Source organism: Pseudophryne corroboree, chromosome 1 (genome assembly GCF_028390025.1).
Source record: "Pseudophryne corroboree isolate aPseCor3 chromosome 1, aPseCor3.hap2, whole genome shotgun sequence".
Lineage (NCBI taxonomy): Eukaryota > Metazoa > Chordata > Amphibia > Anura > Myobatrachidae > Pseudophryne > Pseudophryne corroboree.
In genome coordinates this window covers 1,211,248,214-1,211,260,637 of record NC_086444.1, presented here as the reverse complement: position 1 = coordinate 1,211,260,637, position 12,424 = coordinate 1,211,248,214, and the positions used below count along the sequence as shown (strand labels likewise).

General features: G+C 46.9%; 1 protein-coding gene across 1 annotated transcript in view; it reads right to left on the bottom strand.

The window, feature by feature from the left end:
• The window catches only part of DDRGK1 (DDRGK domain containing 1), a 195,906-nt gene that overhangs the window by 33,610 nt on the left and 149,872 nt on the right, over window positions 1-12,424 (bottom strand). The window contains 2 exon segments of the mRNA XM_063925352.1: window positions 125-131; window positions 11,098-11,225. Of these exon segments, the coding sequence (XP_063781422.1) occupies window positions 125-131; window positions 11,098-11,225 (135 nt within the window).

Here is a 12,424-nt window from a genome sequence, read left to right as displayed (position 1 = left end):
ATAGACACTCCTGTTTGCAGGAAATGCAGGAAACGACCGAGTTGAAATTTCTTTGTGGGGCCTTCCTGGCCTCACACCACGCAACATATTTTCGCCACATGTGGTGATAATGTTGTGCGGTCACCTCCTTTCTGGCTTTGACCAGGGTAGGACTGACCTCTTCCGGAATGCCTTTTTCCTTTAGGATCCGGCTTTCCACCGCCATGCCGACAAACGCAGCTGCGGTAAGTCTTGGAACAGACATGGTACTTGCTGAAGCAAGTCCCTTCTTAGCGGCAGAGGCCATAAGACCTCTGTAAGCATCTCTTGAAGTTCCGGGTACCAAGTCCTTCTTGGCCAATCCGGAGCCATGAGTATAGTTCTTACTCCTCTACGTCTTATAATTCTCAGCACCTTAGGTATGAGAAGCAGAGGAGGGAACACATACACCGACTGGTACACCCACGGTGTTACCAGAACGTCCACAGCTATTGCCTGAGGGTCTCTTGACCTGGCGCAATACCTGTCCCGTTTTTTGTTCAGACGGGACGCCATCATGTCCACCTTTGGTATTTCCCAACGGTTTACAATCATGTGGAAAAAACTTCCCGATGAAGTTTCCACTCTCCCGGGTGGAGGTCGTGCCTGCTGAGGAAGTCTGCTTCCCAGTTTCCATTCCCGGGATGAAACACTGCTGATAGTGCTATCACATGATTTTCCGCCCAGCGAAAAGTCCTTGCAGTTTTTGCCATTGCCCTCCTGCTTCTTGTGTCGCCCTGTCTGTTTACGTGGGCGACTGCCGTGATGTTTTTCCCACTGGATCAATACCGGCTGACCTTGAAGCAGAGGTCTTGCTAAGCTTAGAGCATTATAAATTTACCCTTAGCTCCAGTATATTTATGTGGAGAAAAGTCTCCAGACTTGATCACACTCCCTGGAAATTTTTTCCTTGTGTGACTGCTCCCCAGCCTCTCGGGCTGGGCTCCGTGGTCACCAGCATCCAATCCTGAATGCCGAATCTGCGGCCCTCTAGAAGATGAGCACTCTATAACCACCACAGGAGAGACACCCTTGTCCTTGGATATAGGGTTATCCGCTGATGCATCTGAAGATGCGATCCGGACCATTTGTCCAGCAGATCCCACTGAAAAGTTCTTGCGTGAAATCTGCCGAATGGAATTGCTTCGTAGGAAGCCACCATTTTTACCAGGACCCTTGTGCAATGATGCACTGTTTTTAGGAGGTTCCTGACTAGCTCGGATAACTCCCTGGCTTTCTCTTCCGGGAGAAACACCTTTTTCTGGACTGTGTCCAGAATCATCCCTAGGCACAGCAGACGTGTCGTCGGGATCAGCTGCGATTTTGGAATATTTAGAATCCACCCGTGCTGTTGTAGCAGTATCCGAGATAGTGCTACTCCGACCTCCAACTGTTCCCTGGACTATGCCCTTATCAGGAGATCGTCCAAGTAAGGGATAATTAAGACGCCTTTTCTTCGAAGAAGAATCATCATTTCGGCCATTACCTTGGTAAAGACCCGGGGTGCCGTGGACAATCCAAACGGCAGCGTCTGAAACTGATAGTGACAGTTCTGCACCACGAACCTGAGGTACCCTTAGTGAGAAGGGCAAATTTGGGACATAGAGGTAAGCATCCCTGATGTCCCGGGACACTATATAGTCCCCTTCTTCCTGGTTCGTTATCACTGCTCTGAGTGACTCCATCTTGATTTGAACCTTTGTAAGTGTTAAAAAAAATTTTTTAGAATAAGTCTCACCTAGCCTTCTGGCTTCAGTACCACAATATAGTGTGGAATAATACCCCTTTTCTTGTAGTAGGAGGGGTAATTTAATTATCACCTGCTGGGAATACAGCTTGTGAATTTTTTCCCATACTGCCTCCTTGTCGGAGGGAGACCTTGGTAAAGCAGACTTCAGGAGCCTGCGAAGGGGAAACGTCTCGACATTCCAATCTGTACCCCTGGGATACTACTTGTAGGATCCAGGGGTCCTGTACGGTCTCAGCGCCATGCTGAGAACTTGTCAGAAGCGGTGGAATGCTTCTGTTCCTGGGAATGGGCTGCCTGCTGCAGTCTTCTTCCCTTTCCTCTATCCCTGGGCAGATATTATCTTATAGGGACGAGAGGACCGAGGCTGAAAAGACGGCGTCTTTTTCTGCAGAGATGTGACTTAGGGTAAAAAACGGTGGATTTTCCAGCAGTTGCCGTGGCCACCAGGTCCGATGGACCGACCCCAAATAACTCCTCTTCCTTTATACGGCAATACACCTTTGTGCCGTTTGGAATCTGCATCACCTGACCACTGTCGTGTCCATAACATCTTCTGGCAGTTATGGACATCGCATTTACTCATGATGCCAGAGTGCAAATATCCCTCTGTGCATCTCGCATATATAGAAATGCATCCTTTAAATGCTCTATAGCCAATAAAATACTGTCCCTGTCAAGGGTATCAATATTTTTAGTCAGGGAATCCGACCAAGCCACCCCAGCTCTGCACATCCAGGCTGAGGCGATCGCTGGTCGCAGTATAATACCAGTATGTGTGTATATACTTTTTATGATATTTTCCAGCCTCCTGTCAGCTGGTCCTTGAGGACGGCCCTATCTATAGACGGTACCGCCACTTGTTTTGATAAGCGTGTGAGCGCCTTATCCACCTTAAGGGGTGTTTCCCAACGCGCCCTAACTTCTGGCGGGAAAGGGTATACCGCCCATAATTTTCTATCGGGGGGAACCCACGCATCATCACACACTTTATTTAATTTATCTGATTCAGGAAAAACTATGGTAGTTTTTTCACATCCCACATAATACCCTCTTTTGTGGTACTTGTAGTATCAGAAATATGTAACACCTCCTTCATTGCCTTTAACGTGTGGCCCTAATAAGGAATACGTTTGTTTATTCACCGTCGACACTGGATTCAGTGTCCCTGTCTGTGTCTGTGTCGACCGACTAAAGTAAACGGGCGTTTTAAAACCCCTGACGGTGTTTTTGAGACGTCTGGACCGGTACTAATTGTTTGTCGGCCGTCTCATGTCGTCAACCGACCTTGCAGCGTGTTGACATTATCACGTAATTTCCTAAATAAGCCATCCATTCCGGTGTCGACTCCCTAGAGAGTGACATCACCATTACAGGCAATTGCTCCGCCTCCTCACCAACATCGTCCTCCTATATGTCGACACACACGTACCGACACACAGCACACACACAGGGAATGCTCTGATAGAGGACAGGACCCACTAGCCCTTTGGAGAGACAGAGGGAGAGTTTGCCAGCACACACCAAAAACGCTATAATTATATAGGGACAACCTTATATAAGTGTTTTCCCTTATAGCATCTTAATATATAAGCATATCGCCAAATTAGTGCCCCCCCTCTCTGTTTTAACCCTGTTTCTGTAGTGCAGTGCAGGGGAGAGCCTGGGAGCCTTCCCTCCAGCCTTTCTGTGAGGGAAAATGGCGCTGTGTGCTGAGGAGATAGGCCCCGCCCCTTTTTCGGCGGCCTCGTCTCCCGCTCTTAACGGATTCTGGCAGGGGTTAAATATCTCCATATAGCCTCCGGAGGCTATATGTGAGGTATTTTTAGCCAAAATAGGTATTCATTTGCCTCCCAGGGCGCCCCCCTCCCAGCGCCCTGCACCCTCAGTGACTGCCGTGTGAAGTGTGCTGAGAGGAAAATGGCGCACAGCTGCAGTGCTGTGCGCTACCTTTAGAAGACTGAGGAGTCTTCTGCCGCCGATTCTGGACCTCTTCTTACTTCAGCATCTGCAAGGGGGCCGGCGGCAAGGCTCCGGTGACCATCCAGGCTGTACCTGTGATCGTCCCTCTGGAGCTGATGTCCAGTAGCCAAGAAGCCAATCCATCCTGCACGCAGGTGAGTTCACTTCTTCTCCCCTAAGTCCCTCGTTGCAGTGATCCTGTTGCCAGCAGGACTCACTGTAAAATAAAAAACCTAAGCTAAACTTTTCTAAGCAGCTCTTTAGGAGAGCCACCTAGATTGCACCCTTCTCGGCCGGGCACAAAAATCTAACTGGCTTGGAGGAGGGTCATAGGGGGAGGAGCCAGTGCACACCACCTGATCGGAAAGCTTTACTTTTGTGCCCTGTCTCCTGCGGAGCCGCTATTCCCCATGGTCCTTTCAGGAACCCCAGCATCCACTAGGACGATAGAGAAAAGCAAATACACATAAAGAAGGACAAGTGAAAGATAGACCATGCAGGACAATAAAAGTAATCCGAGGGCAGGGGCCAATTATTCTGTAACAATTTGCACTTGGTTAATAAAAAGTATTTACAGTTCGAGCTAAACTCATCAGAAAAATACACTGCACCACCTACTAGCAGCACAAGGGTGGGCATGTAACCCAGAGGCCGCTCAGCCAGATCTAGGACGTGGGAGAGGGACACAGACGTAGGGGGTCGCAAGTCATTTGCCACATTGGCTCCTGGCATCTGTCGAGAGGATAAGCACTATGAGGGATCACCAAGATTAGATTGTTAGTTCTGTGACTAATCCTACTTCACACATTATAGCTAGCGATGCACCAATAACTAATATATAGAAGTGTAAGACCTCAGCGAGGACGCCTGTGACCACAGAATGGCCCAGGGTGACTTCTAATACCTATAACTCTTACAGCTGTGGCTGCAATATTTCATGTAATATTTTTATAGGGCACCACAAAGGGTGTGGAGCGCCTTATACACATAAAGGGCAAACAAAATAGAATATAAAGTGCAACATTAGCTAGATAATTGTCAGTTATGTGTATTCAGTCATAATAAGCACAGTCAGTGCTGCGGAGACCTGTACCCTAATAGACCGGGGCAGTAAGCTGGTTCAGGGGAGAAAGGAGGACAAAAGGGAGGAAAGGAGGAGTTACATGAAGGATGAGGGCCCTGCTTGTGAGAGCTTACATCTATAAAAGGGGGAGAGGGGTGAAACACACACACACACACACACACACACACACACACACACACACACACGTCCGTATTATATTATACACATCAGAGACATGAATTGCTTGTCGGATTACGGGGTGTGTTTTGCTATCCTTTCATGTGTGTAACAAGTTACATCAGTAAACCTAAGTGATGGAATAAGTTTATATATTACAGGAATAGAATATAAACATAAATTAATGGCATGTGAGCATTGCAGAAGTACACCAGTCGCGTATATACACATTGAGAGAGAGACATCACTGAAGTGACTAAAATGAAAACTGAGGTCCACTAACTAAATCTTAACTAAAATTAAAAAAAAAAAAAAACACAACTAAAACTAAATTTAAAATTCTTGTCAAAGGACACTGGAATTAACACTGGAAGTATGGTTTTAAATTGAAGGATATGTTTGAGAAATTTGCAGACAAGAAATATGTGAAGGCATTCATTCGCATAGGATATATGGGAGCACTACAGCAAGTCTGACTCTGTATTTAACACATTCTCAGCCTACTGAGCCTAGATTACTAAACACATTTAAATGTATGCAAACTTCAAGAGAATTTAAGAGAAATCCATTACAGTCCACTTAAACTGTTTGCAAAAGTTATGACTAAAACAGTGACTAAAATTAGATTAAAATAAAACTGACTAAATCTAGACTAAAACAAAGCAAAAAAAAAAAAAAAAAAACTAAAATGTGACTACTGTATAATAAACCAACTACAATTTTAAGTAAGCAACTAAAATTAAAACTAAATGAAAAATCCTTGTCGCAATTAACACTGGTATTGAGGCTGGTACCCTCCCTGTAGACCAGGGATGGGGAACCTTCGGCCCTCCAGCTGTTGTAGAACTACACATCCCAGCATGCCCTGTAACAGTTTTAGCAGGGCCAAATAGCAAAAACGTAGCAAGGCATGCTGGTATGTGTAGTTCAACAGCTGGAGGGCCAAACGTTCCCCATCCCTTCTGTAGGCAAATCAAATGGATAATATGATTATATTAGGATTATTTTTTATTTTTTTTAAATAAAAATCAAAACAATTTAAGTAACTTTCATGACAAAAATGTGTAATGCACACAGACTCAACAGTGTAAGCAAATGTAGCGAGCGCAGTGCGTCAGTTACTAAAGGTCCATGCACATTAGACGATGTTGCTCTGTGAGCGACGTCGTCTAATGTTTCCCCTCCCTGGCCGGTCGGTTGGCGGCCGACTGTACACACTGAGCGACATGACCGCTCATATCGCCCAGTGACATCACGCCTCCGCCAGCCCTGCATGCAGGTCGTGGACGACAGACCAGATCCTGCATGAATGTACTGGCGACAGCGACGATCGTTGCCGACCCGCGGGGCAGCGCATCGGTCGTCGCTGGCGGCATACACACTTGCCGATAAAATGAGCGACGCCGCTCAGGGAGGGGGAAAATGAGTGACGGCGCTCATTTTATCAGCAAGTGTGTATGGGCCTTAAGTTACAGTAATTGATGCTCCACCACAGTCTGTGGCAAAACATGAGTACAAATCCCAGTTGTCAGGTAACAGCTACATAAACCCCAATGGCGCTATTTTGGTAGACTGATGTAGCTCAAGATGTGCACAATTTTCAACCAGATGCGTCTGACTGGTCCTCATCCTCTGCACACAAAAATGCTGTCCACACCGGGCGTACAAATAAATGCTGTGGGAAATCCAATCTAAACCAAGGGCGGTATCCAATTACCCGCAGTCAATTACTGCGGGGAATTGTATTGCCTGGGAAGGGGGGGGGGCTATCCAGTTATCCCCGATAAGCCAGTGCTTATCCCTGATGCCGTCACTTATTGGGGAATATGCTTCCCGTAGTAAGTGCCGCGAAAATACATAGATCTGCGGCTTTTTGCTGGACCTATGTATTTACGCGCAACCTACTTGGATAGGCTTGGGGAAAAAAAAAAAAAAACAACACACGTCACCATTGAGGGTAATTGGATTCCCCCCTAAATATTCTTCTGTGCATAACATAATGAATAGGAGTACCAAACATGCAGTACGTGCCCACAGTAAGAGAAATACAAAACTAACGGAACAGTCAGTGACCTGAACGCCAACCTGACCTAGAAGCACCAACAATACAGACATAAACCCTACAACTACAAAGTTCAGATATTTCAGGAGTTTAAAACGAAAGATGAAAAAAAAAAAAAAAAATATATAAAATTATATTTTCCATTTAGAATGACACAAGAAAATTTCCAGAGAACGGTAAATTTCATACTAGCCAGAGAGGGGAGCGGGATGGGGGGGCTCCAGTCATTTCACGGCCCCACAGATAATGGTTGAGGCTAAGGCTCACCGATGCTACTGCAGTAATGCGCTAAGCCTTGGAGAGTGATAAAGTGTAGAGAGATAAAGTACCAGCCAATCGGCAACTTTCATTTTTCAAACACAGCATGTAACATGGCAGGTAGGAGCCGATTAGCTGGGACTTTGGGGTCTATTTAATAAACCTTCGAGAAGCAAAAATTGGAGAGAGAGATAAAGTACCTGCCAATCTGCTCCTATGTTACATACTGTTTGAAAAATGACAGTTAATTGCCAACTGGTTGGTACTTTATCTCTCTCCAAGCCTTAGTACAGACACCAAAGCACCAACAAGCTCCTGTCATTTATCAAACACAGCCTGCAACACGGGAGTTAGGAGCAAAGTTGGTTGGTACTTTATCTCTCTCCACAGTTTAGTAACTAGACCCCTTTGTCACTATCCATAAATAGGCAGCATACTATTACACCCAGGAAATGTTCTGCTAGTCTACAGTATGCACAATATAACAACACAGAAACCAGTGCAGAAAGATACAGTCCTGCTTCTCCTAGGCCTCATTCTTACCTCAGGCAGCTCTAACAGGGAGCAGGACCAATCAGACAGATTCTAATCACATGGAGGGATCAGTAGGATTCAAGGGCCCTACACACTATGCGATCCGCCGCCGAGCTGCCCGACGGCGGATACGGCCGACCCGGCAGCAGGGGAGGGGGGGGGGGGGTTAGGTGGGGGGGCGAGTGAAGTTTCTTCACTCCCCTCGTCACCCGGTGACCATAGCACTGCATGTTAATATGGACGAGATCGTCCATATTGGCCTGCATGCAGGAGCGACGGGGCACCAGCGATGAAGGAGCGATATTCTAGCCCGGTGTGTAGGGCCTATTACAGACGATCGGGATGCCAGCCGCCAGTATACAGACAACGGCATCCCGATCGCCAGTATGCCAGCAGCGGGGTGATTGCAAAGAAGTCCCCTTGCGGGGTCAATGGCACGCCGGACTCGTGGACATCCACCCATTAGCCGGGATTCCGTTTGGCGGTATTGTCATCAGTCGGGATCCCGGCGTCGGTATCCTTGACCGCTGGGATCCCGACTGCCGGCAACTCAACTGCATACCCACATGGACAGGATCAAGGAAACCTGAAAGACATGGACTGCTGGTGTATTGGGCTACAGAGTTGATAGACCCCGATCTAGTTCAAGGAGTTCTTAATGGTGGTGGCAAGTGCTTGGTTGTGCCTGGCGTATATCCCCATATGAAATAATACGTGCTGCGCAGAAAGTACCCCATGCAAATCTACAGTACCCTGCATCTGGGGGCTGGCAATACAGGATCATTAGTCTATTTAATTGGCAGCGCACCATTTAATGTAAATGATCGCGGGTACACACCATAAGGACACAAGGCTGTATCTATGCTGTAGGGACCTCGGATATAGGTACACAGCATATAAAGTGCCCACCACCAATCAACAGACTCATTAATGCTAGAACGCAGTGCCATGAAAAACCCTTCACATGGGCTCTCTCATATGGGTGGTCTACAGGTTGCCGGCGGCCGGGCTCCCGGCGACCACCATACCGGCGCCGGAATCCCGACCGCCGGCATACAGACATCTTTTCTCCCTCTTGGGGGTCCACGACTCCACTGGAGGGAGAATAGATGGCGTGGTGCGCATAGCGCGCCACCGTGCCCGCAGCGAGCCCGCAAAGGGTTCATTTACGCTTGCCCAGCTGTCGGTATGCCGACGGTCGGGATTCCGGCGCCGGTATGCTGGTCACCGGGTCCCCAACCGCCGGAAAATCATACTACACACCTCTTATATAGGTTAAATATAAAACATTTATATGCACCACACTGTCCCACTTCAACGCAGCCACCGTGTGGTTGGAAAGGAGTGACTAATGGTTTAGTGTCATTCAAATGACATTACAATCGCTGTAGTGATTGGAGACATGTCACTTTATTACGTCTCATGTTCCACAGAGGCACGGATCTGATAACTGGCTATAGCATGCGTCAGTGAGTAATGAGTACACCTGTGTGGGGTCCCGGGGACAGAGATGGAGAACCACCGAAATAGGATATCTGTACAACATATGGCTATTTCAATGTGATGAGATGGCACCAATTTAGGGTCCTGTCCCCGCAATCAACACCTCCGTCCATTTGGTCGGGAGGTTTGGTGCTATGATCTTTATAGTATGGGCAGCAATGTATGGAAGTTTTAGGGGGGGGGGGGGAGACTAGCACCTCTGGGGCACTACAGACCATTTCTCTGCTTAAGCCAGATTCCCACTGTATTAGGCCATGCGCCTCCTGTGTGGCCTACCTCACGGCAGTGCACGCAATACGACAGCCTACAATATATGCCCGGTATAGAGATATAGGCACCAACTATAGTAAAAGTAGATCTCATTAGCAATATCGTGAAGCGGCCGATCCAATAACAGCACAGGGGGATATTCAGTTACCCGCACTCACTGATCGGGTGTAAAAGTATCGCCAGGGGGGCTATTAAATAAGCCCCAATAAGCCGGCGCGTGCCGCGGCTTTTCAGGGATATTTTTTCACCTGCCTCCGGCAGGCGAAGCAAGGTCCCCAGAAGCAGGTGCGAAAACGGGGCGGAGTCTACAAAAAACACACAGGTTTCGCTGAAACGGCGTGTTTTCGGGTGAAAACAAGGTTTTATCCGGGTGAAAAAAAACATAGCTCAAATATCACCCGAAGCTTCATCGACGGTAATTGAATATCCACCCCCAGTCTGAAAATGTGCACAGTTACTTTGTTTCAAAATATGAAGTAAAACTAGTTTGTTTGTTTTTTTTGTTGTTTTTTTTAAACTTGCATATAAAATTCAAGATCTGGGAGCAGAAGGTTCAGACCCAGGAGCCAATTACATAAGGATCACATAAAGCGGATGCCAAGTCCCATAAAACCTAGATTTGCTATGCTTGTATCAGTGCAATATCTATATCTGATTCAGGGAAGTTTCCCATTTGTGTTGCAGGCTATGATGTCCTGACGAGCATGGGAAATTCCATTTACGTCACCGAGGCGACAATAATTTCCTCTCCAAAGACATAACCGCCGAGGGGACAAACCCGTCATGAGCAGATGTTGCGATGAAAAGAACATTATAGCGCTGGTTACCTACAATACAAGCTAGGCGGTGAGGACGGTGATCATCAAAATGCATCAAGATTAAAATATGCCGCTTACATATAAAATTACTAATTGTAAGTGAAAAAAAAAAAAAAAGCACATAGATTTGAGAATTATTTTTTAATTTATATAAAATGGGCAGCGGAGCAACACTGGCCCGGAGTGTTACAGGGTGACTTACCGCTCTACAGATGTGCACATTAATAAAATATTGATGGATTAAAAGAAAGGCGCACCACTATAGACACAGATAAAAGGTTAGGTACGCCTCCAGCCAGTGGTGACCCCTTGCCGTTATATAGGGTGAAAGGAGAAAATCCCTATTCATCAGCGATACCACGTCTTCCTCACAAGCAGTGATTTATGATAAAGGGGGGGGGGGGGGGGGGGGGCGGCCATTTTGTGTCTCCTTGAGAACCCTACAGTAAAAATGAGGACTGATCCCTTGGTTGCTACCCTCATTTTGTGCAATCCCTCTTCACCATATGGCACAGCCACACTAGACTGTAAGCTCTTGGATCAGCGACTAAAATGCATGATCTAGGGGTGATTTACAGTATGTGCCGTTGCCGGGGGTTCCAAAAATGCATCACCGACTCTGACCGCAACTCACCCCTATAATACAAACTAGGTAAACACCAGGGATATGCGGTGTGTGATGGACTCACCTGTTCCTCATCCCATGGTCTCCTCCAGCCCCTCCTCTTCCACCACAAAGCTCTGCTTCAGCTTCAGGTACTCCTCATGGTCCCGCTTGTCCTGCTCTTCCTTGGCTTTTCTCCTTTCTTCCTCCTATGGAAACATAAGACAATGGTGAGGCTCGGAGACGCATCGCCATGAACTGGCCTGGACTGTGCTCTAGCAGGGTTAGGACAAGTATCAGCTGAGGGCTACAGCAGTACACAGTCAGTCTGCAGATCCCTTTTATACACAGCACAGACAGCACATTACACACGCCCCCATCTAGCATTCATTGTGGTGAGTTCCTCTTCCAACGGCACAGTACAAAAGTGTAGTCTCACCGAGAGCTCAGTGCAGCCGGCCTTCCAGGCACTGTCCCTACACAGGACACCAGAGGGACCGGCTCAGACGTGACAGAACACACACACGCATGTTGGTGAATGGAACACTGTAAAACGTTACATGTCCCAAAATATCACCGTAGCCAGACAGAAACTACATACTGTAGTAAACCGAGGGGCAAAGCATTAGTAAACCGGTCATCACTGCTCAAACAGGTGAATTATAGCAATTAAACCAATGAACGGTCACAGAAGCCGGTGCGAGCTGGCTGCAGCATAGTTACGGGTGCCCGCATGGACCTGCCTGTATAGTACTGGCTACAAACTGTTACCATGCCCGAGCTTGTTGGGCTTCATAGCTATGCACTTATCCCACAGACTCAAATCCTATATACACACACAATTCATGATATATTCATTAAATAAAACAAAAATTGCACGTGCTGCTCCCTTTCTCTACTGTACCTCTCCCTCAGGATCTCCACCCCTCTACAAAATTACAAACGGGCTCTCAAGACCCAAGTCTTGACTAAACGCTCATCCTAAGCCCCCTATCCACTGTCTATCCCATCTATGTCACCCCCTGTCTGTCAGCCTCTCTCTTTTAGAATGTAAGCTCTCATGAGCAGGGCCCTCTTCCCTTATGTGCTTTTCCTTTTCTTACTTAAACTATTTTCTACTCAATACTCCCCTCGGCGGCACCAAATCCCTGGTTTTCTGCCACCTGATACTAAGGTCAGTGTTGTCTGCTGCTGTAGCTATGTTTATATACCCTGTACTTGTCCTATATTGTCTTTAACTGTAAGTCACTGTTTTCTGGTTTTGCTTATTGATGTGCTCTGTAACTGGGTGCTGCGGAACCCTTGTGGCGCCATAAAAATAAGTGTTAATAAAAAATTAGTTTAGCCATTTTAAACTTACATAAAGAGGATATAGAATGTAAGCCTAATTGTAGTTGTTATAAATGTT